The following is a 27599-nucleotide window of genomic DNA, read 5'->3' as shown; positions in this document are numbered from 1 at the left end:
TTAGCCAGGACTGGTGACAAATAATGGTGAGCAGCTTGCTGTGAGCACAGCTGCCAGCTCCTGAAGTACCCTTGGGTGGATCCCATCTGGTCCTACAGACTTGTGCACACCTGAGTGGCACAATAGGATGATGATTGTTTCCTCCTGGGTTGTGGGAGCTGCTTTCTGCTCCCCATCCAGTTCCAGGGGCTGAACTCTCAAGGAGCAGCTGGTATCACTGTCCATTGAGACAGCAGCTGTTCAGCAGCTCAGCCTTTGCCTTGCCCTTGGTCACCGGTTCCCTCCTACATCCAGCAGTGAGTGGAGGTTCTCCCCAGCTCTTCTTTTCCTGTTAACATCCTTATAAAAGCTCTTTTTATTCCCTCTAATGTCACTGGCCAGACTGAGTTCTAGTTGAACTCTGGCCTTTCTCATTCTCTGCCTACATCTCCCTGCAAGAACCTTGTACTCTTCCTGAGTTGCCTGCCCCCTCTTTCATAGTCAGTAGACTTTCTTTTTCTTCCTGAAGTGTTGATGATCATAGAATCACTCAGGCTGGAAGAGACCCTAGAGATCATCTACTCCAACCTCCCTGCCATGAGGGATGCCTCTCAGCTAGACTCAGCTGCTCAAAGCTTCATCCAGCTGTCATGGTTTAGCACAAGGGCAAACCTGCCTGCTCCCCCAGCACAGAAGGGTGGGGAAAAGTAACATAAAAAGCTCAGGGTTGAGCCAAAGAGATAAGAGTTTAATGTGATTATGATATCTCATGTTTACAATGCATAATTACCTTAGCTAATAATCTAATTAATCTAACAATACCATCCATAATTACCTTAGCTAATCTAATTAATAATACAATGCATGATTACCTTAGCTTAGCCTATCTGCAGAAGCAGCACAGTGAAATACAGGAAAAAGAAACTAACAAACGAAAACCCAACAAACCAGTGTGGTGAACAGGATGGAGGATGGTTATTAACTTATGAATTATGAAATCTGAATTATAAAAACTATTGTTGATTAATAGGGTATTAATAATTTTAATAAACTTTATATATATATTAACTCTAATGCATGGTTGTAAAAATATATTCCATAACTGCTTTAGTCTATACAATTTGACCCGACTGGAATATTTACATAATTCGTTTCGATTAAGGGAACGAAAGGTGCAGTTCTGCCGCTTGTCCGCTAGATGGAGACTCGACAAGACGCTTGGAGGCTGTAACTACGGCCAAAGACATTTACGATGTTACCAAGAGGCAATTCAGGCTGGAATACCACTCGGCTAGGCGCGGGCGCTCTGAACTAGATGTTACTGAGTGTCGCACACGTGAAAAGACAGTGTGTCTTTCTTTGTAGCGAGGCAAGTTGCTGGATTACTCTGGCTGCTCGCTGTCTGTCGGCCTGGGCTGGCCTGTTCCAGCTGGTAACTTTCTCCTCCTGCCTCCACGGGTGGGACAAGGATTGCTTTCTCCTCCCGCCGCTATGGGAGGGGCGACTTTCCTTGGCAGGGATGGTCCCATGGCGCAGCTGCAGCAGGCGGGGGCTGGCAGGATCAGTGCGGCTCCCTGAAAAGAGCCGGCCTGGCAGGGCCGGTCCGGAGGAGTGGTCCTGTGTGGCGGGGCTGGGTCCTTCAGGATCGGCCGTTGCGGTTGGGGTGATGGTTCCCAGTAGGTGGGGTCGGCTGTCTCCGATCCTGGAGATGGGCTTTGGGGAAGGGGTGTGGTTATGCGGTGATTCCCCTTTGCTTGGCTCGAAGTGAGCTGACTATGCTGATCTTGGTGACTGCTTCCCATTTAAGGTTATGAAGCAGTCCTTGGCTTGACTCAAAGGAGAGGGTGTCTTTCTCTTTCTCAGGGAAATCCTGGGTTACTTTACCCTGACGACTCAGGGCTGCGGAGCAGCAACAGTGGCTCCTCTTATCTCTCACCAACAGCAGGGGTCAGGCAAAGTGTGTTGCTGCTTGTCAGCTGGACTGCCTAGCTTGGGTTAGTCCTTCCCCCTCTGGGCTAAAGCTTACTCTCGGGGTTCCAGTCCTCTCGAAGATGTGACTGGTCTTGCGACACTAGCTTTCGTAGTTTCAGCGAAGGGATCTCCTTTGCTGGTTCCTCGAGCAGCTCGGGGAGCTGGCTTCTTTCCGTGGTGCAGAGGCCTTAGTATGCTTGCACGTGGGAGTGAGAACACTTAGGGGTGCTGCGAGTTTACGTAGCTCGAGCAAAGTGAGAGAAAGCAAAAGGAGAGAGCAAGTTGGTAAACAAGAGGGGAATACTTATAGATTTCTTGAGGCTGGATCTGGCCAATGGGCACACTTGTCAGCAACCTGCTTTACCTTATAGAAAGGGTGAAGCTAGAATTATGCCCTTAGATGCTCTGGGGGGATTCCTTCTGGCTGGGGGGGAGGCCCCGTGGGGGAAGCAAAGGGGGCTTGGTTGTGCTTTTTCTGTTGATTGTACACATTTGTAAATGTTGTGAATAGTGCCTGTTTGTACATGTTCATTGCATTTCATCATGGATTATAGTTTTGCTTGTAAGTACAGCTTTCGTTTGCTTCCAGACTGAGCTAGCCTGGTTATTGTCAGTGTGGGAAGGGGATTTCAGCTCTCACACTGTTACACCTAAGCAATTAAGCAAAGCACTAAGCAAAAGCAAAACCTAAGCAAAAAGCTTACTACTGTGTTACATAATCAACTTATCTACTTTTCTAATACAGAGCTGTCACATCCCCATTGGCTATCCTATCACTGACATGGGTCCAAGCAAAGCATACAATAGGTTACTACTGACAAACAAGCTTCTCAACATATCCAGTGAACCTCTGCCTAGTCTTTCTCTTCAGTTACAAGGTGTTTACCTTCTTTCCAACTCAAAGACAAAAGATAGCCTTCTCAAAAAGTGTTAAAGGTTGCTATCTTCCTCCAAGAAGACACCAAGGACAGCAAGACATAAAGAAACAAGAACTTGTCAACAGCAACTTTCATCAGCAAACTGTGATGAAGTTAATCTCTTGCAACTTAAGTTCCTAAGGAGTGAACTTTACTCATTAGCATGTTATGACACTAAGTCACCTACCCCTTGAGAGAAGCCCCTTGCCTACACCACCACCCTTCTCAGAGCATGGTTTTGTAACTGCTATTGCTTTACTTGAAGGTAAAGAAGTTGTAAACCAGTCAAGAAGTAGAATAACAATAAATATGCAGAGGCAGGAGGAGTTTGTCTAGCCAGAAGTGTACAGGGAGTAAACAGGTAGAGTTAGACCTGTGGAATGCTCCCAGCTTTGTGCAGATGTAAGTAAAATGCATCCACTCTGTGTGTGCATTGGCTGTTGCACATTGGGTAGATGACCCCACACGGGGGACAAAATGATCATAGAATGCTTTGGATTAGAAGGGACCTTAAAGATCATTTAGTTCCAAACCCCCTGCCATGGGCAGGGGCAGCTTCTCAGGTTCAGATTGCATTGGGTTGGAAGGGACCCTCAAAAGTCATCTGGTCCAACTGCCCTGTAGGCAGCAGGGATACCTCCTGATCTTGAGTATCTCCAGCCAGGGATGTGGCTTCAACCGCTTCCCTGGATAACCTGTTCCAGTGTCTCACCAGCCTCATTGTGCAGAACATCCTTCTATGCCCAACCTCAATCTGCCCTGCTCCAGTTTCAAACCATTGCCCCTTGTTGTATCACCACTAGATCAAGCTGCTCAAAGCCCCATCCAGCCTGACCTTGAACTCTTCCAGAGAGGGGACTCAGAGCAATCAGGATCCTGTAGGCCTATAGTGGAACCCAAAGCTTAATAATTATTATTAGTTTGATTATGACTTCCTGTAGAGCATCAAGTTACTCTTGCTGTGAGTATCTGCATTATCTCGCAGTCTGCAGGCCCTGACGAACTCCATTCAGAACAGCTCTATGCATTATGTCTTACTAGGGCTTTAGGAGAATTTCCCTTTCACACTCAGCAGATATAGTAAGTTTTTTGGAAGACTGCATGGAGGAACACCTACTGCCTTCAGGCACAGACCTATGGAACAAGCCAGGCATCAAAATCTCTACACAGACCCAAGATTTGAATTGCCAATCTATTCATTGTTAATTTTAAAGCTGTATTGGCATAGTGGTGTACTTGGCAGTGCTGGGTATTAGCCAGCTGGGCACAATGATCTTAATTTCTCTTTCAGTGTAAACAGTCCTAAGATTCTATGATTCAGAGGCAACAGTTTGAAACTGGAGCAGGGTGGATTTGGGTTGGACATCAGGAGGAAGTTCTTCACAGTAAGCGGTGAAATCCTGGAACAGGTTGCTCAGGGATGTGGTGGAGGTCCCATCCCTGGAGACATTCAAAGCCAGAATTTCTAGGGCCCTGAGCAATCTGATCTAGCTGGAGATGTCCCTGTCGACTGCAGCAGGGTGGGCAAGATGACAATTTTGAGGGTCCCTTCCAACCCCGTGCGTTCTGTGATTTTCAGTTCCCAGCTCTCACAAAGCCTGTGTGCTTCTTGATAAGCTCTCCGAGCACACCCAGGGGTCTCCTCTCCAACCAGTGGCAAACCCTTCCCGGGCTTCTCCGTGCCTCCCCTTGGACACCTATCTCAGAAGTGTGCCACCTCCTTTCAGAGCGGGGCAGCTTCAGGGCAGGACCAGTAGCCACCAACCTGCCAGCCCCATTTTCCTCTGCCCCTGGGGCTCTTAAGGTGCACACATGCGGGCCTCCTGCAGCCGCCTGCCGAACACCTTCGGGCTGCAGCCGAAGCCAACGCCAGGCTGCCTTGGGGGCGCTTCACGAACAGGACAAAACCCCGTGGCGCCAGAAGCGTCTCAGCAGAGAAAGGCCTCGGGGCTGCTGCAAGCCCTCCGAGATCTCTGCCAGCAGCTAGGGGTGGCTGCGTGGAAAAAAACCCTGAGGGAAGGGACGGTGCCGTGGGGCTGCTGCTGCCCCGATCTCAGCCCTCCCGCCAGCCGGGTGCGGCTCCTGGGGGCCGCGCCATAGGCTTTGGCTGGACGCGCTCGGCCCGGCTCGGCTCAGCTCGGACCGGCCCGGGGCAGGAAGCGACGGGGCGGTGGCTGCTTCCCGTTCCGGCTGCTGCGCGCAGCCGCCGCCGCCGGGCCGGAGCGGTGGCCGGACCCCGCCGCGCTGCCATGGCGCTGAGGCGGCGTCCGAGCCTAGCCGCGGCGGGCTCCCTGCTGCCGCTGCTTTGCGCCCTGGTCCGCGCCGCCGACGACGCCAGCGCCGGCCGGGTAGGTGCGGGAGGGGAGCCCGGGGCCGGGGCGAGGGTGTCTGGGCCGGACGGCTCTGTGGGGCGGCCGGGCCGGTGGTGCCGTAGCTGGGAGGAGGGGGGTGTCGGGGATGGGGAGCCCGGGGCCGGTTTGTGCGCGCTGCTGGCTGCAAGGCTGGGCTCCCCGAGCTCTCCCGGGCTTCCCGGCGCCCGGCTTCATCCCTGTCGCCGTGCCTGGGCGCTGCTGCCCGCCGGGAGCCTTCCTGCGTTTGCTGTAGGCCCTCCTCGTCCTGCCGCTCTCCGAAGCGGCCGGGCTTGGTGGCTGCTGGGCTGGGCTCAGGTGTGCGGCCACGGTGGCTGACAGCTGCTCTGTGCCTGAGCAGGCTGGGAGCTGACAGGCGAGGGCAGCCGTGCCCGTCCTGTGTGCGCTTTGTCAACAGCCGTCCAGGAGCAGCTTCTTTCGGTGCCTGTGCGGGCACTGAGTGGTGTCCTCGCTGTCGCGGCCAAGCCTGGCCTAGAGGGAAAGGGAAGAGGTGAGAGCAGCCTCCCTCAGAGCTGGAGTGGCTAATGTGCCCTGCCCTTGCTGCTCAAGGACAGCTTGTTTTGGTCAGGCTGAAGGGCTGTGTGTTCCAGCACTCCGTGTTTGTCAGAGGCCAACACCAGAGCTGAAGGCAGTGGTAGAAGAGGTCTGGTCTCCAAACAGCTCTGCAGCTCGGCTCTGTCTTGAGCCCTGGGTGATGTCTCTGTTGCATACGCTGCGTGGCCATTTATTTGGTGAACTTTAATATGTCCCCTGTGGGGACAGGCTGAGGGAGTTGGAACTGTTCAGTGTGGAGAAGGCTCTGGGGAGACCTCAGAGCAGCCTTCCAGTACATGAAGGGGCTCCAGGAGAGCTGGGGAGGGACTTGTGACAAGGGCTGAGAGTGACAGGACTAGGGACAATGGATTGAAGCTTGAGGAGGGCAGATTTAGACTGGAGATTAGGAAAAAATTCTTTCCAGTGAGGGAGGGGAGACACTGGAACAGGTTGCCATGAGAGGCTGTGGATGCCTCCTCCATGGAGGTGTTCAAGGCCAGGCTGGATGAGGTCCTGAGCAACCTGGGCTGGTGGGAGGTGTCCCTGCCCATGGCAGGGGGGTTGGTCCCTTCCAACCCAAACCACACTACGAAGTGGTGTCCAGTCTCTTTCTATGAATATGCCTGACCCAGATGCTGTCTTACACCTTCTTTCTACTGCTTTGGAAGCAACGTTTTTTTTTTTTGTCCCAATCATAGAATCAGTCAGGGTTGGAAGGGACCACAAGGATCATCTAGTTCCAACCCCCCTGCCATGGGCAAATCCATTCTAGTATCTTTCTGTTGCCACAAAGAAATGGAGATTGTTGTCTCTCTTGTGCTCCTCTTGGCTTGAACCCTCTTTCTGCTGCTCTATTATGTTAGGGGAGAATGTGCCCCTCAGAGTATCACAGTACCACAGCACATTAGAGGTTGGAAGGGACCTCCAGGATCATCCAGGGTAGTCTGCACAGGAATGCAACCAGGAGGGTTTTGAATGTGTCCAGAGAAGGAGACTCCACAACCTCTTTGGGCAGCCTGCTCCAGTGCTTTGTCTGTCCTGTACTCAGCACTGGTTAGTCACAACTTGAGTACTGTGTCCAGTTCTGGGCTCCTCAATTCAAGAAAGATGTTGAGTTGCTGGAAGGTGTCCAGAGAAGGGCAACAAGGCTGGGGAGGGGTCTGGAGCACAAGGCTGGGGAGGGGTCTGGAGCACATCCCTGTGAGGAGAGGCTGAGGGAGCTGGGGGTGTTCAGCCTGGAGAAGAGGAGGCTCAGGGCAGACCTCATTGCTGTCTACAACTCCCTGAAGGGAGGTCATAGCCAGGTGGGGGTTGGGCTCTGCTCCCAGACAACCAGCACCAGAACAAGAGGACACAGTCTCAAGCTATGCAGGGGGAAGCTTAGGTTTGATCTTAGCAAGAAGTTCTTCACAGACAGAGAGATTGCCCTTGGGATAGGCTGCCCAGGGAGGTGGTGGGGTTGACATCCCTGGAGGTGTTTGAGAAAAGCCTGGATGAGGCACTTAGTGCCACGGTCTAGTTGTTAGATAGGGTTGGGTGACTGGTTGGACTTGATGATCTTGGAGGTCTCTTCCAACCTGGTTGCTTCTGTGATTCTGTCTATGCCCTCCTCTCCCCTTGCTCTGAGCAATCAGGCTGCCAGTGTCAGAGCAGCACATGCAGATGATTCATCATCAGTCTGGCACTTGTGTGCTGAGGACTGTGTCCTGTCAGTCAGATGAGTTGTCTTGGTGGCTGGAGAGAGCTTAGAGGATACCTGTGTGTCTCCCATAGGAATCCTGGTGTAAGTATTGAATGGGAGGCCTGAGGGTATTGGGCAGAAGAAAGAACCTCTGGGGTGTGTGCAGGAAGTCCCAGTGCAAAGTTTCTGAAGCAGGTCTTTGTTCAGCTTTATTGGCATTTGCACTTAATGGTGAATTAATAATCTGTTTTATTGTGATATCAGAGCTGGGGGGTGGGGAGAGAAAGGGAAGGGAAAAATGCACTCCTGAATTAAACGGGTGTTTTTGCAACTGCTGTCCTTAGCATCTTGACAAATCTGATGCGGTTTTAGCTGAAGCTGCATTTTGGGAGGGAGGCAAGGAAAAGGGACAAAGCTCCTTGAGGAGAGTTGGCTCTTTTCCTATTCTAACAATGTGCTAGGTGTCTGCTGTTAGTAGAGGAGAAGTCCATCCAACCAGAGCCCCTTCAGACTTTCAGTGTGGGATTTTTGGTGTTTGTTGGAGGTTTTTAGGGAAATACTGCTATGCTCAGTGCAAATGTAGAGCTGAACCAGCGTTTGTGGGGATTGCCCTGGCCTGTTCACAGAATTACAGAATGTTAGAGGTAGGAAGGGACCTCCAGAGATCATCCAGTCCAAACCCCCGCCAAAAGCAGGATCCCCTAGGGTAGTCTGCACAGGAATGCATCCAGGTGGGGTTGGAAAGGCTCCAGAGAAGGAGACTCCACAACCCCCCTGGGCAGCCTGCTCCAGGGCTCTGTCACCCTCACTGTACAGAAGTTTATCGTCCTGTTGAGGTGAAACCTTCTCTGTTCCAGTTTGTATCCACTGTTCCTTTATTTTATTGCTGTGCACCACCCAAAAGAGCCTGGCCCCCTCCCCTTGCCCCCCACCCCTCAGCTATTGAGAGACATTGATCAGATCCCTCTCAGCCTTCTCTTCTCCACACTAAACAGCCCCAGGGCTCTCAGGCTCTCTTCACAGGGGAGATGCTCAAGTCCCCAAATCATCCTCCTGGCTCTCCCTTGGACTCTCTCCAGCAGGTCTCTGTCTCTCTTGAACTGGGGAGCCCAGAACTGGACACAGGATTGCAGCTGTGGTCTCAGCAGGGCAGAATACAGGGGAAGAAGAACCTTCTTAGCCCTGCTGGCCACACTTTTCTTGCTGCACCCCAGGATCACACTGGCCCCCTTGGCCACCAGGGTACATTGCTGTCCCATGCAGAACTTGATGTCCTCTGGACTCCAAGGTCTTTCTCCCTGGAGCACTTAGCTGCTTTCTTGGAGTCTGGAGGCAGCAGTAGGTGGTGGACAGTGTGTTATTGGGAGTGTGCTGCTGTGGGCACTGAGAAGCCTCATGATGGAAAGTTGACAGTGCACAGGAAGTCTCTGGAACAAGGACAGGACTTCTTGGTATCCTGGTTGTATTAGAAGGGCTGTGGTCAGTAGGTCAAGAGAGGTTCTCCTCCCCCTCTGCTCTGCCCTGCTGAGGCCACATCTGGAATATTGTGTCCAGTTCTGGGCCCCTCAGGTCAAGAAGGACCTCAGGAAACTGCTTGAGAGAGTCCAGCACACAGCCACAAAGATGCTGCAGGCAGTGGAACATCTTCCTCATGAGGAGAGCCTGAGGGAGCTGAGGGCTCTGCAGATTGGAGAGGAGGAGCCTGAGGGTGACCTCATTGCTGGGGATAAAGATGTGCAGGGGGAGTGCCCAGAGGCTGGAGCCAGGCTCTGCTGGGTGATGCCCAAGGACAGCACAAGGGGCAGTGGTGGAAGCTGAGGCAGAGGAAGTTCCATGGAAACAGGAGGAAAAATTTTTTCCCTGTGAGGGTGACAGAGCCCTGGAACAGACTGCCCAGGGGGGTTGTGGAGTCTCCCTCTCTGGAGATACTCAAGACCTGCCTGGATGTGGCCTGGTATAGGTGATCCTGCTTTGGCAGGGGGGTTGGGCTGAGTGATCTCTGAGCTCCCTTCCAGCCCCTGACATTCTGTGATTTCTGGTAGTCCAAAGACCTAAAGCTTCTCCAGTTACTCAGTAGGGATGTCAGCCAGTTTTAATTGGCATTGTGGTGTCAGGAGAGGTCTTCAGCCCTTCCTGAGGATCAGATGATACTACCAAACCTAACCACACAATAGATGGTTGTTTTTTGGGGGGGGCTAGTTCATCACTTTTGCTGCTGAGGAAATGCTCTGATCTGTTAAGCTGAAACCTGACCCTGGCATCTTACATCTGTTTCTTTCTTTTTCAGGGTTGGTTAAAAACTTATGGCTACTTGCTTCCATCTGACAGCCAAATGTCTGCCTCACAGTCAGGAAAAGCTGTGCAGTCTGCAGTTGCCAGTATGCAGCAGTTCTATGGGATCCCAGTAACAGGAGTTTTGGACCAGACAACCATTGAGTAAGATGAACAGAGGCTAATTTTGCCTTTCCCTTGCTTAGCACGTTGTCTTATTAGCTGGGTAATTATTCCAGCTACAAGAAACCCTCCCAAGGGGTACATTTGACTGACTCAGACAGAGAAGTCTTGATTATGAAAAGGTATCCCTGATGAAAACATGTGGACAGCTCCACCTTTCCCTTTTGCTAACAACACTGTTTGTGAGCGTGAGCAGAAGCTCTTGTTAAATGTCATTCTTTATTTGTGGGTCCCCACTGCTGGTGTGCAGGCAAAACATGAATCCTGTGAGCTTCTGCAAGAGGAGAACATCCAGGGTTTCATTTATTTCCCTCTCTCTCTGGATATAGGTAAAAATCTGGGTCTAGAAATGGCTTCTACTGTATTTCTTAATGAATTGGAGTTGTGGAGCTCCAAAGATGATATTTGGGAAGATCTCTAGTTCTAGGCTGAAGCGTTGTTGTAGTTTGAAGACTACAGTCAAGACTGCTTAGCTGTCAATAGTTGTCATTTGTTGGGCATTAGATGTTCTCTGCTGTGTGTTGTTGTTTGTGATCATGGCTTGATGGCACCAGTCACAGATCACCTAGGCTGGAGGGACTGTGTTCTTTGGAGGCCTTTAGATTGCTCTTCAGGGTGTGGGAAGTGTGGTGTGGAAGTGGTGTTTGGTGCTGCTACCTTACCAGGGCTGGCTTCCTGTCCTCTGACTGCATGGATGTTGTGCATTGGTAAATCTGCCTGCTCCTGGTCTGGACTAGGGGAGCATCTCTTAACTAAAGCAGAATGCAGATAAGGTTTTGCTAACGTTTTCTAGGAAAAGAAGCATCTCATGATGAGCTAAAAGAGAAAGCACAAGTAATAGAACTTGCTTATGCCCTGCCTGAGAGTTTTCCCTTGACCTTACTGCATTAGCAGACCCTTTGAAAGTGTGCTCTAGTTCTTCATCTCTCCTCTCATGCCACTCTGCTGCCAAAAAGGACACAGTAGCACAAAAGAAATGGGGCACAACATCACCAAGGGGTGTGAAGAACTAAGGGCTTTGGTTGTGTGCTTTCCAGACTACAAAAAGAGGGGGAAACAAAAGAAACAGTGAATTAGGAGGGAGGGGATCATCCTAGACTGGGGGTGCCTCTGCAGTGAATGTAACATTCCTTCCTTTGGCTCCCAGGAGCAGCCCTGGTTCTCCACTAAGAGACAGGGATAATCCTGTCTGTTTGCCTTTCAAATGAGCTGAAAATGAAATGCTTTTTAAAGGTGAGGATTTTGCATCTGAGATCTTTTTGCCATTAATAAACACAGTTTGTTGTGTGGAGCCAGAGGGCAAGGCTGTGTATGTCCAGCTGGTGGAAGCTTGCAGGTGGAATGCTTAAGAGCTGGGAGAGGGTGAGGGAAGAAGAGGCTGTGGTATTGGATTGCTGATTTGGAAAGTTAGGGAGCTGCTTCTGCAGCCCTGTGGGTGGCAGGAGAAGGGAGTAAATGGTGTGTGAGAGGTCCTGCTTCAGGTCAGTAGAAGTATTTTTGTGGAGGAAAGGAAACATGTGTTGCCCATGTTTTACTGAGTTTATATATGTGTGTCCTGGTTTTGCTGGGGCAGAATTCTAGGCCAGCCATGGGCTGCAAGCCAGGAGCTGTTTGGAGTCAGCCAGGACCTGAGCTGGCTACAGGTGTCTCCCAGACCACACTCAATGTAAAGGGGGAAATTTGATGAGGACAGAAGCTTCCTGCATGAGGCTTTCATCCTGAGCCCTTCCTTGGGCTCCTCCTGCTCCTCTTCCTTCTCCTGAGGGCTGCCTTCCCATGCAGTGTGCTCACTGCACATTTGCTGGGCTGAGGAGATAGCTCTGGTTGCTTTCTATTGACATTGACATCAGCTGGGCTGGTTCATTAAGGCCATTTTCTGTTCAACCTGTGGCTCTTCTTTTTCTGATTCTCCTCCTCTGCTGGGGAGAGGTCATCAGGAAACTGCCAGAGTTCAGCCCTGGCGAAATGTAGACAATGGGCAGGGCTTGATTGGTGTATGAACATCCAAAGGCTGACAAGTAAAGGACCTGGATGGTTCCCTCTTCTGAAAGTAGAGTCTCTAAAGGCTTGAAAGCTCAGCTGTAAAAGCAAACAGGGGTGAGGGGTGTGCTTTGCAGGCAGGTTTGGTTGCTCTGCCTCCATCTGTCCTGAGTCAGTAGGTCCATATGTTGTCGAGCAGGAGTACCCAGCTAGAAATTACATGAGTGGCAGATGAGCTCCTAACTGGTGTTAGCAGGGTTTTGAGTTGGAGGGCCCTGTCTAGCTGGCCCTTTTTGGGCTGTCATCTCCTCAGACCTGGGTGTGGAAGCTGAGTAAAAGCAGATGATGTGGTGAGGCAGGCGGGCACTGAGCTCTGAATTACTTGGTCATTTGTTCAGCTGTGACTTCAGTCTGTTAGCAGTTTTGAGATTGCAGTTATAGATAGTCTGTCACTTCTGACTGTGCTCTGTCCCTTTAAAGCAACTTTAGGAACAGTCAGAGTGCAGAGTTTCTATGTTATGTGGTTTCTTTGCTGGCAATAAATTCTGCATATTCTGTTTACACTTAAGAGTGGAAGCCAAAAGTTTTTCATCTGCTTCCAACATACCACCAAATCCTGAACCTGCTCTTTCCTCCAGGAGTGGCAACCCAAGTGTGTGAAAGTTCTCATGCAGTCACTGCCATTGGGAATTAGAAATCACAGAATGGTAGGGGTTGGAAGGGATCACTGGAGGTCGAGCTCAAGCCCTCTGCCAAAGCAGGATCACCCAGGGCAGGTCACACAGGAACATCTCCAGATGGGGTTTGAAAGTCTCCAGTGAAGGAGACTCCACAACCTCTCTGGGCAGCCTGCTCCAGGGCTTCAGCACACTTAACAATAAAGAAGTTACTCTTCATCTTGAGGTGGAACCTCCTGGGTTCCAGTTTGTTTGTGTCCCTTGCCCCTTGTCCTGTCCCAGGACACCACTGACCAGAGCCTGGCCCCTTCTGCTTGATGCCATCCTGCAGGTATTTGTCACCATTGATCAGATCTCCTCTCAGCCTTCACTTCTCCACAGTGAAGAGCCTCAGGGCTCTCAGCCTTTCCTCATCAGATGTTCCAGTCCCTGCAATATCCTCACAGCCTCCCTTGGAGCCTCCCTGTCCCACTTGAACTGGGGAGACCTAAACCAGACACAATACTCCAGATGAGGTCTCACCAGAGCAGGGTAGAGGTGGAGGAGAACCTCCCTTGACCTGCTGGCCACATTCTTCTTAATGCACCCCAGGAGACCACTGGCCTTCTTGGCCTACAGGGCACTTTGCTGTCCCATGGAAAACTTCTTGTCCAGCAGGACTACAAGGTCCTTCTCCATGGAGCTGCTTTCCAGCAGGTCAGCCTCTAAGCTGCACTGGTGTATGGTGGTGTTGCTTCCCACACTGGGGTTGCTTACTGGTAGCTGAAAGGAAGGTGAGGGTGGGGGGTGGTGTTCAGCAGTGGTACAGGCTGAGGCTGTGGAGTTTTCCTGTAAGGAGAGCAGGGGAGATAGATGAAACATCTCCTCACAGCCTGCCTTGACTGTGCCTCAGCACACTTTGTATCTGCCTACAACTAGTGGGTTGAACTGGTTTTGCTCAGCAGCTAAGCAAGGTCATGGTGCTGGGAGCGTGCTGGGAGAGCTGTGCTAGCACCTCACAAAAGTGGTGACCATTGTGTTTGTCACAATCAATCACATGGCACTGGAGGAAACCAGGAATAATCTTACTTGTGTTGGAAGTGGATTGTGCTTTGTCTTGAGCCTGTTGTGTAGCTTCCTCACCTTGGGATGCAAGATCACAGAATTGTCAGGGTTGGAAGGGGCCTCAAGGCTCATCCAGTTCCAACCCCCTGCCAGGGGCAGAGACATCTCACTCTAGATCAGGCTGCCCAGAGCCACATCCAGCCTGGCTGCAAAAACCTCAAGGGATGAGGCTTCCACCACCTCCCTGGGTAATCTGTTCCAGTCTCTCACCACCCTTGTGGGGAAGAACTTTTTCCTAACATCCAATCTGAATCTACCCATTTCTAGTTTTGCTCCATTCTGGGGGGAATAGAGCAGTCTATCACCAGTCCTATCACTCCCTGACACCCTAAAAAGTCCCTCCCCAGCTTTCTTGGAGCCTCCTTCAGATCCTGCAAGGCCACAAGAAGGTCTCCTGGGAGCCTTCTCCTCTCCAGACTCTACAACCCCAACTCTCTCAGGCTGTCTCCAGAGCAGAGCAGCTCCAGCCCTCTGCTCCTCCTCATGGCCCTTCTCTGGACACCTTCCAGCACCTCCAGATCCTTCCTGGAACAGAGGCTCCAGAACTGGACACAGAGCTCCAGGTGCGGTCTGAGCAGAGTGGAGCAGAGGGGGAGAATCCCCTCCCTGCCCTGCTGGCCACTGCCAGCAGCTCAAAAGCAGGAGGTTGAGAGTGGCAGCTTCCTCTGTTTAGGAGCCTTGTGAGGTGAGGGGCTTGGAGTCTGAGCTGTGGAAAGTAGCTGTACCTAGACAAGAGCTGAGTGTCACTGCTTTGGGAAATGACCTATCTGCATACCAAGCAGCTGGAGGCATGAACAGTCTGTGTGTGTGCCAGTGCCAAGTACAAATGTTGATGATCCAGTGTTATTGGTGCCCTTGTTTAAAAAACAAACAAGAGAAGGGGGGTGGGAAGCAGCCCTAAGTAGCTGAGTTCTGCTTGAAGTACCTGGCTTTTGTTGTTGTTTCTGATATGACCTGGTTTTGTAAATCCCCTAGAACTCAGAAAGGGTTATCCCCACTGCTGAGTGAGGAAGATCAGTGGCAGCAAGCTACAGCTTTGTGGTGGTTTCTCCATAGATCTCTCCTGCTGAGAAAAGAATAGGTGGCTGGACTTGTACCCTGGCCCACATGGCTAGAGCAGGGTCCCTGTGTCTGGGAAGTAATCTGAACCAGAGCACTGCTCCAGATAAATCTTCTCAGCTTGTCATTAGCACAGGCTGTTGACAGCTTGAATACCATCTAGCTCTGCCCAGGTAGCCAGGCTCTTCCTGTAGGTCTGCTTCAGGAAGTGTGTAGCTGAGCTCTGGAACAAACTTTGGTAGGATATGGGGGCTCAGGTCCCAGTGTAATGAGGTTGAGAGAGGAGTTGGGCAGCTGTGCATAGCCTAAGTCTATCAGCAGCTCTGCAAATGCTGATACTTGGATGCTTTGGTTCAAGAAGCCCCTAAAGCCCAGAGTGCAAATACTGCAGATTGCCTCTGGAACAGCCTGCCCTGTGCATGTCCATTGTGATGGAGCTGGCAGAGGGTGTCATGCTTTGAGGCTGGGTGCCTTAAAGAATGTGGTGGGTTGATGTTACCCCCAAAATAAAATTGCCAGGCTAGCTGAGTGGAAAGCAAATAAAGCTCTACTTACAAGCACCATCACAATCTAGCAATCTGAACTGCAGTGCATACCTACAAAATATACAATATTTACATCTAGTTACAATTTATAAACAACACAAGAAGCCCCTTGGACAGAACCAGGGGGTTACCAACAGCTTCCTCTCCCTGCTCTCTTCCCCCACCCCATACAAGGCAAAAGAGAGAGGGGGAAGAGTAGAGAGTAGCTCATTAGTAGCCAGCCACAACAAAGAACCCAGCCAAGGTCAGCAGCAGCTAAGCAAAGGCACCCAGCTGGCATCTGCTAGAGCAAAGAAGCTGGGAAAAAAAAGGAGGAGTTAATTTACCCAACTAACTTTATGTTAGTAATCAGACCAATGGGATTATTTAGACCTTATCATTATTTTCCCTTTTACATCCAATGGTAATTTATTTACATTTTACCACTTTTCTACTCAATCTGTGGAAAATTTTCCTAGGCACAGCCTTAAAACTGCCCCAAAGAACCATGAAGTCACAGACCTCCAGGAGGTCCAAAGTGTCCAGAGGTGGCCAGGAAATTGTAATCTGTTGTTATTTCATTTCCATAAGCCCTGCATCTCCATAAAACCAGACAGCACAAGCTGTTCTGCCCCTTTTCCCCTTGCCCTCTCTCTGTCCTTCCCAGTGCTGCTTCCTTAATCTTTGCAATGCAGGGGAGTGAGGCCTTGAATGGCCTTGGCAGGGGCCTGAAGCTGGTGAGCTGAGTTTTAGCTGTGTCACTTGGGTTTGGTATGGGGGTAGAGAGGCATAGGTGGGGTGGGAGGCATTTGAGGCTTGGATTTTTGACCTGGTTTGGTGGACATTGTGGAAACTTCGGCTTATTTGAGCTTCTGTGTTAAGCCCAGACTATGAATTTTGTGTATTTTTTATATGCTCTGCACTGTAGCATGTAGTTTATGAACAGCACTTCCATTTAAACTTTCCAATTCTATCCATTCCTTGTGTAGAGTGCTTTTTAAACTGCTTTGAGAAGGCTTAGAGAGCCTCTCTGCTCCACAGGGGCAGGGAATTTGGCTGTCTTCGAGGGAATTCACTTTTGGTGGGGTTTTTGTGCACTTGTGTTTGGCTTTGGCAGGTGGCTGATCTGTGTGGCAGCTGATGGTCATCCATGAAACAGGTACTGAGGGACTTGGTGATGGATTGTTGGTGTGCCAGCACTGTCCTGCAAAGTCCTGGTGACTTGTCCTACCCAGCCATGTCAGTTTGCTAGTGCTCCCCTGTTACCTTTTTGTCTCAAAGGTAATACTGGTAGAGATAAAACACAGCAGATAATTTTCTGACTGCAGTCAGGGCAAGGTGATCCTCAGAGTATTGGAGCTCTCATGAAGCTCAGGAGATGAAAACCTACCTCACAGTATGGTTTGTGATGGGTTATGTTAAAAGCTCAGAATCATACCATAGGACTGGAGTGGATTTTTTCAAACACTTAGGAAATACCTAGGAGAATACAGGCTGGGCTGAGCCTCACAGCTCTCCAGCAAAGGGCTAGAAGCAATGCAAAAGAACACAAATAAAGGATGCCTGGAAAAACACAGCGTGTTAGGGTTGAATCCTAGCACGGCTTGAGTTGGAAGGGACCTTAAAGATCATCCAGTTCCAACCCCCCTGCTATAGGCAGGGACATCTCAGATTCACAGGTTGCATTGTGTTGGAAGGGACCCTCAAAGGTCATTGTGTCCAGCCCCCAGCAGACAGCAGGGACACCTCCTGATCTTCAGTGTCTCCAGGGATGGGGCCTCAACCACATCCCTGGGTAACCTGTTCCACTGTTTCACCACCCTCATTGTGCAGAACTTCCTCCTGATGTCCAACTTAAATCTCCTCTGCTCTAGTTTCAAACCATTGTCCCTCATCCCATCCCCACAGACTCTTCTGAACAGTCTTCCTTTGCTCTTTCTGTTCACCTCCAGCCTTCCTGGAGGTCATAGAGTCATAGAATCAACCAGGTTGGAAGAGACCTCCAAGATCATCACCAACCTCTCACCCAGCCCTATGCAATCAACCAGACCATGGCACCAAGTGCCTCATCCAGGCTTCTCTTGAACATCTCCAGGGATGGTGACTCCACCACATCCATGGGCAGCACATCCCAAGGGCAAATCTCTCTCTCTGGGAAGAACTTCCTCCTAACCCCCAGCCTAGACCTCCCCTGGCACAGCTTGAGACTGTGTCCCCTCCTTCTGCTGCTGCTTGCCTGGGAGAAGAGCCCAACCCCCACCTGGCTACAACCTCCCTTCAGGCAGTTGTAGCCAGCAATGAGGTCACTCCTGAGCCTCCTCCAGGCTGAACACCCCCAGCTCCCTCAGCCTCTCCAGTTACTGAAATGCAGCTCTAAGGTCTCCCCAGAGCCTTCTCTTCTCCAGCCATGACTATGGCTTTCCTAAAGCACACCCTAGATGTACTGCTTTTATTGGAAGGTGGCAGGAGCTGTGTGGGCAAGGCAGGGCTGATTCCCCAGGTTGCTTTGGTTTCTGAAAGACAGCCTGCTGAGACTTGGGAGGTGAGGTAAGAGGGAGAGATCTGTGCTAGCTTTGTATGCACAGCCTGGGGTCTTGTCAGCTACAGTGTGTGTAACAGTCCTGTTGTGCCCTGCCCTTGTTGGGGAGGAGATGACAGCTGCCTGCACTGAGATTTGTGAGCATCTGGACTTTGCACATGCAGAAAGTGGATTAAGGAAGAGTCAGCTGCTTGGCTGCCTGAACCAGGAGCAGGTATTTGTGCTGTGAGGGAATGTCCTCCTGAGGCAGTGCACAGCAAAGTGCCTGTCTATTTGTTTTTTGGTTTAAATGGTGTCCTGGAGAGAGGTCTTGTAACTCATCTGGAGGGGAAGGGGCAGTAGCCTATTCCTGAAGGTGTGGGGCTCATGTTTTTGATGTGCAGCTGCACAGTGTTGAGGTTCAGGCCTGTGGGCACGCATGATCTGCTTCCTCTTGACTTGTTGCACTTGATGGAGGAATGTCTGTGTTTGAAGGTCGAAAGTTGTTCCCCCAGGTGGCCACAGATGTGAGGGAAGCCTTGCTGAGGAATTTGGTGTGCTGTGTGAGGAATCTGGCAGGACTGGCTGTGGTGCTCTTACTGTGTGTGCCCAGGCAGTGGCATGTTTCTCCATTCCCATGAGCTTAAGGCATTGTGTCACAGTGACCTTAACCTTACCAGAGTAAGTGGATCAAATGCATAAAATGCCCAGAGAATGCCAGTGCCAGGGTCCCCAGCAGAAGCCCAGGCAGTGCCAATGTGCATGGGAGACTGTGGCCAGAGCATGCTTGCTCTGCTCTCCTGTCCTGGGCTACACTGTAAAATCCTAAAGAATGTGTCCTGAACAGAAAGTTGCTGTTCTGGGACCTTTGGAGACCAGTGCCTATAGTTCTGTATCTATCTTGGTCTCTCCTTTTTCCCCTGCTGCCACATGCAGTGATGAGTTCATCCATAAGCCATTTCTGGCTTCTGGATGTGCCCACACCAGCAGGTGGGACAGTGTTTGGGGTACAGGCTGCTTCTCCTTGTCAGAGAATCATTTAGGTTGGAATGGGCCTCTTGAGATCATCTACTCCAGCCCCCTGTTCAAACAGGGACAGCTAAAACAGATTGCCCAGGACCATGTCCAGGTGGGTTTTGAATAGCTCCAAGGATGGAGATTCTACCACTTACCTGGGCAACCTGTGCCAGTGTTTGGCCACCCTCAGGTGCAAGGAATAAGCAAAAGATGTGTTAAGGCTGGAAGTAAAGGAGGTAGGGGAGGGACCTGAGTTCTCTGATGATAGTGCATGGAGCAGCTTCCTTTGCTCTTCCTGTTCACCTGCCCATGGAGGCAACTGCTTCCTACAGCATGGGTGACAATCAGCAGTCAAGGCTTATGGGGAGGAGCTGACAGAGTTTGGTGATTGTTCTGTTGTGGTCTTTACAGGTAGAAGCCTCAGCTGGTACCTGGGAGGGTCATGTTTGCACTTGTTCAGTCTGATTCAGTGAGCTATGGACTGGAGGGGCTTTTAATGACTCAGGAGCACTTTAACAAGGGGGGAGTAGATAGAGTTTGATCCCAGTACGTGTACACATGCAGTTTTGATCTGTCTCTTTTGTAGCATTGTCATCATTAAGCTGTTGTCAAGCATAAGGGGTGCCTGACCTGGTATCTGTGTCTCCAAAAGCTAAAATGGTCTTTTGGTGTGCTGAGCTGTGTGGTTTGCCAGCTGTGGTAGTTTCAGGCTGTGCCTGGAACTATTTTCCACAGATCTTGAACAGAAAGTAGTAGAATGTAACAAAATCACTATTGGATGTGAAAAGGAAAATAATTGTAAGTTCTAAATTATCCCATTGGACAAATACCTGCCATAAAACTCAGATAGGTAAACAACTTGCTCTCTTCTCTGCTTCCTTGCTCTAGCAGACACTAGCTCTGGCTTCTGCTTGGTTTTGGTGACCTTGGCTGTGTTCTTTGCTGTGGCTGAGTACCTTAACAAACAACTCTCTGCTCTTTTTCTTGTCCTGTGTCCAGAGGGGTAGGAAGCAGGGAAGGGGAAGCTACTAGGAGCCCCCCTGGTTTTGTCCAGGGGGGTTCTTGTGCTGCTTATAAATTGTAAATCCCTGTAAATATTGTAATTATTGTATATTTTGTACCTATTCATTGCATTCCATGGTAGATTGTAGTTGTGCTTGTAAATCCAGCTTCATTTGCTTCCAGCTGAGCTGGTCTGGCAAATTTAATGTTGGGAGGAATTTTCAACCCACCACACCAGCAGAGGAGGAGTGCAGAGCTCTATGCAAATAGGGTAAACCAACTCTTCTTTGTACCTGCATTGGCCATACCTCAGAGGTCTTCCAGTTACCCTTTGAGTTGTTTTGTATCTCTTCTTGCCAGCTCTTTGCCAGCCTGCTCTTTCTTCCCTCCCCTTGCAGGTGGATGAAGAAGCCTCGGTGTGGAGTTCCAGACCACCCCCAGCTGCGGCACAGCCGGAGGAAAAAGCGGTACGCGCTGACGGGCCAGAAGTGGAGGCAGAAGCACATCACCTACAGGTATGGTCCTGGTCCTCTTCCTGCCCCTTTCCATTTGGTTAGTTAGTAAGCACACTTTGTAAGTACTTCTGAAAGCTGGATTTCCCCTGTACTGCCTGCTTGAGGCTCTCATTCTCGTGAATCAGAATGCTCTCAGAGCACTGCAATAACTGAAGGCTCTGTTCTCAGGTGAAAATAACTGATCAGCAAAGACACCTGAATCTCAGCCAACAGTTGCATAGTTTTGGCAGGAGGATCCTAGGAAGCTTCTTTCTGTTCCCTTGGGAATCTAAGGCTCTAACCCTGAGATCATGTTTCTTCTTTAATAAAGACTTGGGGGTGCTGGTGAATGAGAAGCTCAATATGAGCTGCCAGTGAGCACTTGCAGCCCAGAAAGCCAAGCAGAGCCTGAGCTGCAGCAAGAGAAGCATAGCCAGGAGGGTGAGGGAGGGGATTCTCCCCCTCTACACCACTCTTGTGAGACCCCACCTGGAGCACTGAGTCTAGTTCTAGAGCCCCTAGTACAGGCAAGATCTGGAGGTGCTGGAAGGCGTCCAGAGAAGGGCCATGAGGATGAGCAGAGGGCTGGAGCTGCTCTGCTCTGGAGACAGCCTGAGAGAGTTGGGGTTGTGCAGTCTGGAGAGGAGAAGGCTTCAAGGAGACCTTCTTGTGGCTGTCTAGTATCTGAAGGGGGCAAAGCAGGGGGAGGGACTGTTTAGGGTGTTGGGTAATGATAGCACTGGGGGGAATGGATCCAAGATGGAGGAGGGGAGATTCAGATTGGATGTTAAGAAGAAGTTGTTCCCCATGAGGGTGGTGAGAGCCTGGCAGAGGTTGCCCAGGGAGGTGGTGGAAGCCTCATCCCTGGAGGTTTTTGCAGCCAGGCTGGATGTGGCTGTGAGCAGCCTGCTGTGGTGTGAGGTGTCCCTGCCCATGGCAGGGGGGTTGGAACTGGCTGAGCCTTCCAACCCTGACAGTTCTGTGACTCTGTGAAAGTATGAAAGCAGAAGCAACATCATGGTCTGATATTTTCTCCCTTTGTGTGTGATGCTTTCTCCCTTTCCATAAAATGTTGTAAATCAGTAAAATTAATTTGATTTATGTAGTAGTAGAGCTTTTGTCCAGAATTGGGCCAGCTGAGGCAAGATGCTGAAGTGGGCTACAGGTGTGAAGTGAAGGTTACATAGTGATTGTTTCCCAGAGATGTGTTTTGTTTGAGTAATTTAGGCCCTTAGCTTTTGAAAGCATATTGCCAGATGATGCCAGTGGCAGGTTTCTGACAATAAGAATGTCACTTCAGAATAAAATTAACTCCACCTCTTGTTGAAAGTAGGGGGAAAAGAGGTGGCAGGGGAGTAAAAATTAGGTAGGTAGACATTAAGGAGAAGATACAGGTAAGACAGAAAGGAAGTCTGTAGTGAAGAGGTAGAAATATGAGTGACCATGATGGGGGAGATGCCAAAATGTGTAGGGAGGGATAGGAGGTGTGAAGAAGAGAATCAGGGACTGGGACACTGTTGCTTCTGCTGAGAGGTCTGAGAAAAGGAGAAGGAGGCTGAGTCTCCAGATAATAGGGGAGTGCAGAGGGGAGGGACTGCAGAGACTGGGAGGAGGAACACATTCTAGGGACTAGTTCAAAGCTTTACCAGTGATCATTCCTTTAACTCAAACTGTAAACAGCCACCTTCTGTATTTGAAGATCTGAGGGTCAGGTCCTGCTTCTAACCTTTTCTGAACCTGGGGGCACCCAGTTGTTATTTAGACAGTTATCTACCAACATGAAGCCTGTGCATAACCACAGGAAGCAGGTCAGCAGATGGCTTCACTTCTGCCACTGTTTAACTTCCTGCTTTCAGCATTTGCAGTGTGGCATTAAGTGACAGATATCTTCTGTTACCTCTAATGTCTTAGTGTCTTTCCTGTATCAGCCATTCTATGAAATAGAGCCAGTTTCATGAAACACTGAGAGCTGTTCCCAGGACACAGATATTTCATATCCCACAAGCCAAGGGATACTTCTGTGCAGTGAAACTCATCCCCCAGACTCTGTTTTGTCAGCTGTCATGGACTGGATTGCACAAAACTGACAGATCCCTCAGTGTGGTGAGCCCTGAAGTATTTTGAGTAATGTAAGGATTGAGGATTTTGACTTGAGGATGTAATATAAGGAAGGTTGAATATACTGAAAGGTTTGGTTCTCAAAAATAATTTAAATAGTCTTTTTTTTTTCCCTATAGAGTGGATTCCATTTTAGTGGTGGTTTTTTTTTTGTTTTGTTTTTTTTTTTAAGACAAAATCTGAAGTGATTTACATTTTTAACCTAAGTTACTGAGCTGTCTGTGCCAGGATGTGAAAGGTTGTCAGGTGTTGGGTCATAGGCTGGACTTGATGATCTCAGAGGTGTTTTCCAGCCTCAATAATTCTGTGATTCTGTAACACAAGATCAATCAAAGTATTGGGAAGGTTCTTATTAGTAAATGTAGACTTCAGAGCTGTGCTTTGGCTGGTAACTTGATTTGTAACAGCAAAACCTGGCATGCACAGAATAGTGGCTGCAGAACAATGAAGACCCTTTGGAAATGGAAACTCTGGCCATGTCTGGAATTGTAACAAGAGGTCCTGAATGTCTTCAGCAGGTGTAAACATCTCTTCTTTCTCCTTCCCACAGTGTCCACAACTACACCCCCAAGGTTGGGGAGATTGATACAAGGAGAGCCATTCGTCAGGCCTTCGATGTCTGGCAGAGAGTGACACCACTCACCTTTGAAGAGGTCCCTTACCATGAAATCAAAAATGACAGAAAGGAAGCAGACATCATGATTTTTTTTGCTTCTGGTTTCCATGGAGACAGTTCTCCATTTGATGGAGAAGGAGGATTCCTTGCTCACGCTTACTTTCCTGGACCAGGAATAGGAGGAGATACTCACTTTGATTCAGATGAGCCATGGACCCTGGGCAATTCTAACCATGATGGTAAGACTGCAGGTCCCTTTTCAAAACAAGGCTGAGTTGAATGTAGACACACTGGCAGGCTTTCAGCTAGAAAGTATTTGGTTAGTGGAGCTTTCATCTGTACCATGGTTCAGATGACTTCTCAAACATATCTGGGTAAATAATTTTGTTGTTAAGCTTGTGACTCTGCATGCCTCTGTGCTTACCTGTGGCTGTTAAGGAGTGAATAGAATTGTCTGTCTGCTCTCAGGAGTTGGACCAGAGTTGATACAGACCATGACTGAGAGGGAAAAGGTGAACAATAGAGTGTTGAAATGTAACCTCTCTGTCTCATGGAATACTCAATGAGGGCAGTTAGAGTTGTAATGATGAATAAAAGTTGAGAGAGTGAAGATACTTGATTGAGTGTAGTCCCAGAGGTTGGGGCTGGCTAGTGTAAGGAAAACTGATGATCAGGACAACTGTTGGTGTGATACCAAGCAGAGAAGAGTTTATGATTTCTTTCTAGCTTTATCTTACCCACTAATGGCAACAAGCACTTTCTGATCTGCTTTTAAACCTTTGATTGAGGACAGTGATGACTTGCAAAAGTTTAAGTTGGAAAAGCAGAATTTTCCAGTAGCCTCGTAATATAATCACTCCAAGTTCTGCAGTCTCAGTGACTTGGGAAGGACAGCATGGCTTTAAATCTTTAGGGGTTCAGTATCTCTTTTTGAAGCATTAGAAGTTTACTTGGAAAGTAAATATGGCTTGGAAGGTAAATATGGCTTGATTTTTAAACTATATAAAAGCACAGTAGCATTGTTGTGGCCCTCATACCTGAAGGACATCTGCAGAGGTAATGTCTGTACCAAACTGTAGGCTGAAAAGGAGAAAAGCTTTCTGCTATGAAAGCTACCCTCAGGCCTGCCCTACAAGTGACAGCTTTCCAAGTGGAGTGCAGGTTGTGGAAATTCCTGAGGTTTGAGTCTCTGTCAGATCATCTTTGAAAGGAAAATGAACTGGCAAGTTCCAGCTGGGAATGCTGATGTGAAGGAGAGCAGGAATTATCTGCATTTGTCTTCTCAGGGAAAGAGAGTAAGTTTCCTGACATGCTTAGATGACTTGAGGAGATGTGGGCAAAGAAGAGAGAGTTTAGAGCCTGTGGGGATGTGGAGGGAGGATGGTGTGGGGAGGGTGAGGGTTATGGTGTGGGGAGGGTGAGGGTTATGGTGTGGCAGAGCAGCAGTGTCTTGCTGTCTTGACATTCATTAACTTTCATTCCCATGTTTGTGGCTGGAGGGCAGTTTATAGATTTCCCTTGAGGACCAGGATTGGCTCTCAGGCACCGAGTGGTTACCTGGTGGCAGCTGTGGTGGTGTTTGTGTTTTGGTGGTCTGTGCAAGTTGAGTCTGCTCTCAGTAGTTACTTGATCTCAGCTGTGGTGGTTGTGTGCTGAATGTGACTTCCCAGGCATTCAAGGGAGTGCTGGTGTGTGTCTGGGAGTGCTGGTGTGTGTCTGGGAGTGCTGGTGTCTGGGAGTGCTGGTGTGTGTCTGGGAGTGCTGGTGTCTGGGAGAGCAAGTCCTTGCAGAGGGGTGGAGGGGAAGCTTTTCACAAGGTGTATATGCTTGCTTTTTGCTTTTGTCACACAAAAAACTTTCTTCTGATGATCTGAAGACTAGCAGGGATGTCTGTGGAGAAAATGTTTCACTGGGTAGGATGCTCCAACATAGATTTATCACTTCTGTGATTTTTTTTTTTCCCCCTCTTTTATAGTTGTTTGAGAGCAATGCATACAATGAGCAGAGGCTCTCTTTTTGTGGAAGCTATTTCCTCTGCAGTATCCATGTGGCACTTTCAGTAGCATACTCTGTTTCTCTGCTGTGCTGAGTGACTGTCATGAGTAGTGTCCTCCAAGTGCTTGGAGTTGGTGTTTGAGGGGTTGATGTGCACCGAGTGTGAAAATTGATAGAAGAGTTGAGATTTCCATTCTGGAGCATAAATGCAGTGTCTGGATTTGTTTTCCATGAACTGTGCTGCACAGATGTTTAAAAACACTTGGAAATGGTACCAGCAAGGCTGCTGAGAATGGTGGGGTCCCCTCCACCTGGGGGAAATGCTGATAGCTACAAAGGGAATTTCATGTGGTGGTGCCAGGGGTAAGCCTGTAGTCACAATACTGCAGATGGAAGTGTTAAATGTGAGGATTTTGTTCTGAGCCTTGGTGTGCAAATGTGAAAAATGTCTCCTCACTGGATGATCCAGGCCTTGTTAGGAAGGTTTTCCCTTCTTTTTCACTATGGCTTGGCATCCAGGCTCTCACTGGCTCCAGGTTCTCACCTCTGCTCTGTTTTACTTAAAATGCTATTAGAAGGTTTTAAAGTTTCTTGTTTGTCAGAAGTTCCCTGCACTGTGATCAGTTCACTGCTTTTTTCCACTGGAAATAAAGTGTTAGCAAGGAGAATGCTGACTTTTGAACAGGGACTATGTCTTCAAACATGGCCTTGCTTGTTCTCATGAGAGGTTTTTTGGGGCAGTGGGGTGGTTCTGTATGGCACTGAAGAAATCTCTCAGTGACAGACTGGAAATGCCCTACCAGTAGCAAATGCAAAAAAGGAACTGTTTTAGCCATTCCTCATCAGTTCAATGATTATAGAAATCTATAGAAATTATAAAATAGCCATTTAATAACAAAATTATCTTTACACCAGCCTGCAGAATACAGGATCACAGAATACATCAGGTTGGAAGAGACCTCCAAGCTCATCCAGTCCAACCCTCCACCTAGCATTGCAGGGTCAACCCTAAACCATGGCCCTAAGCACCAGGGACAGGCTGCTGGAACACCCCCAGGGATGGGGACTCCAGCACTGCCCTGAGGAGACCATCCCAATATCTGAGACCCCTTCAGGGCAGAAATATTTCCTCAGCTCCAGTCTGAGCCTCCCCTGGGCAGCTTGGAACCATTGCCTCTGCTCCTGTCCCTTGCCACCAAGCAGCAGAGGCTGTGCCCTCCTCACCCCAACCTCCCTTCAGGGAGCTGCAGAGAGCAATGAGGTCTCCTCAGCCTCCTCTTCTCCAGCCTCAACACCCCCAGCTCCCTCAGCCCTCCTCTAGCCCAGGGGCTCCAGGCCCTTCTCCAGCCTCGTTGCCCTGCTCTGGACAGGCTCCAGCCCCTCAATGTCCCTCTTGTAGTGAGGGGTCCAGAACTGAACACCATCAGGTAAAACATTCCCTTCCTGCCAGGAATGTGCATGAATTGAAGGGAAGATCTGAACAACCTGACTTGAAGCTCTCTTAGCCCTGCAGCAATTGTAGAGCTAAATCTCTGGCCAGCAGAGCAGGGTGCTGAAGCTGGCACCATAGCTCCTCAGAGTATTTGGTCAGGCTCTTTAATCCATGTAGTTTGGTTGCAAACCAGTACCAGCTGAGGCTTTGCTTTTGGTGGTCTGCATTTCTGTATTGTGGCACCTGAAGAGTTTCAGTAAGTCCATGTGTGGGTGCAGCTCTCACCCCACACAACAACTGTTTTGGAGTCTTCATGAGCAGTACAGATTGTATGGAAGCTGTGAAACATTTCCCAGGAAGTCTCAGCCAGACTGAATGGTTTGAACACATCTTTCTATGAGCACAGCTGCTTTGTACACAGAGAAGGTGATTTACCCTGGTCATGAAAGCTGTCTTGTAACCACACCTTGTGGATCTCTGATAGGTTTCAGTGGCAAGAAAGATCTGGAGGTGCTGGAAGGTGTCCAGAGAAGGGCCATGAGGAGGAGCAGAGGGCTGGAGCTGCTCTGCTCTGGAGACAGCCTGAGAGAGTTGGGGTTGTGCAGTGTGGAGAGGAGAAGGCTCCCAGGAGACCTTCTTGTGGCTGTCTAGTGTCTAAAGGGGGCAAAGCTGGGGAGGGACTGTTTAGGGTGTTGGGTAATGATAGGACTGGGGGGAATGGATCCAAGCTGGAAGAGGGGAGATTCAAGTTGGATGTTAGGAAGAAGTTGTTCCCCATGAGGGTGGTGAGAGCCTGGCAGAGGTTGCCCAGGGAGGTGGTGGAAGCCTCATCCCTGGAGGTTTTTGCAGCCAGGCTGGATGTGGCTGTGAGCAACCTGCTGTGGTGTGAGGTGTCCCTGCCCATGGCAGGGGGTTGGAACTGGCTGAGCCTTGAGGTCCCTTCCAACCCTGACAATTCTGTGATCCCACCAGCTGGTGCATGGTTAGTTGGGATTTATATACTCATTTGGTGTGGGCATTACTGGGCTTGAAGAGCTGGGCAAAGGGGAACCTAAAGAGGTTCAAGAAGAATAGGTGTAGAGTCCTGCACATGGGGAGGTACAACCCCCTGCAGCAGTGCAACTTAGAGGCTGACCTGCTGGAAAGCAGCTCCATGGA

General features: G+C 49.6%; 1 protein-coding gene across 1 annotated transcript in view; it reads left to right on the top strand.

Moving 5' to 3' along the window:
- The first annotated feature begins 5116 nt into the window (after positions 1 to 5116).
- The window catches only part of MMP24 (matrix metallopeptidase 24), a 56148-nt gene continuing 33665 nt past the window's right edge, over positions 5117 to 27599 (top strand). The window contains exons 1-4 of the mRNA XM_054392134.1: positions 5117 to 5215; positions 9739 to 9887; positions 20185 to 20301; positions 22949 to 23253. Coding sequence (XP_054248109.1) covers positions 5117 to 5215; positions 9739 to 9887; positions 20185 to 20301; positions 22949 to 23253 — 670 coding nt within the window. The remainder of the gene's footprint in view (positions 5216 to 9738; positions 9888 to 20184; positions 20302 to 22948; positions 23254 to 27599) is intronic.

This window comes from Indicator indicator, chromosome 24 (assembly GCF_027791375.1).
Source record: "Indicator indicator isolate 239-I01 chromosome 24, UM_Iind_1.1, whole genome shotgun sequence".
In the NCBI taxonomy this organism is placed as follows: domain Eukaryota; kingdom Metazoa; phylum Chordata; class Aves; order Piciformes; family Indicatoridae; genus Indicator; species Indicator indicator.
Note: the sequence above shows the minus strand (reverse complement) of the source record. Positions and strands in the feature narration are given on the sequence as shown.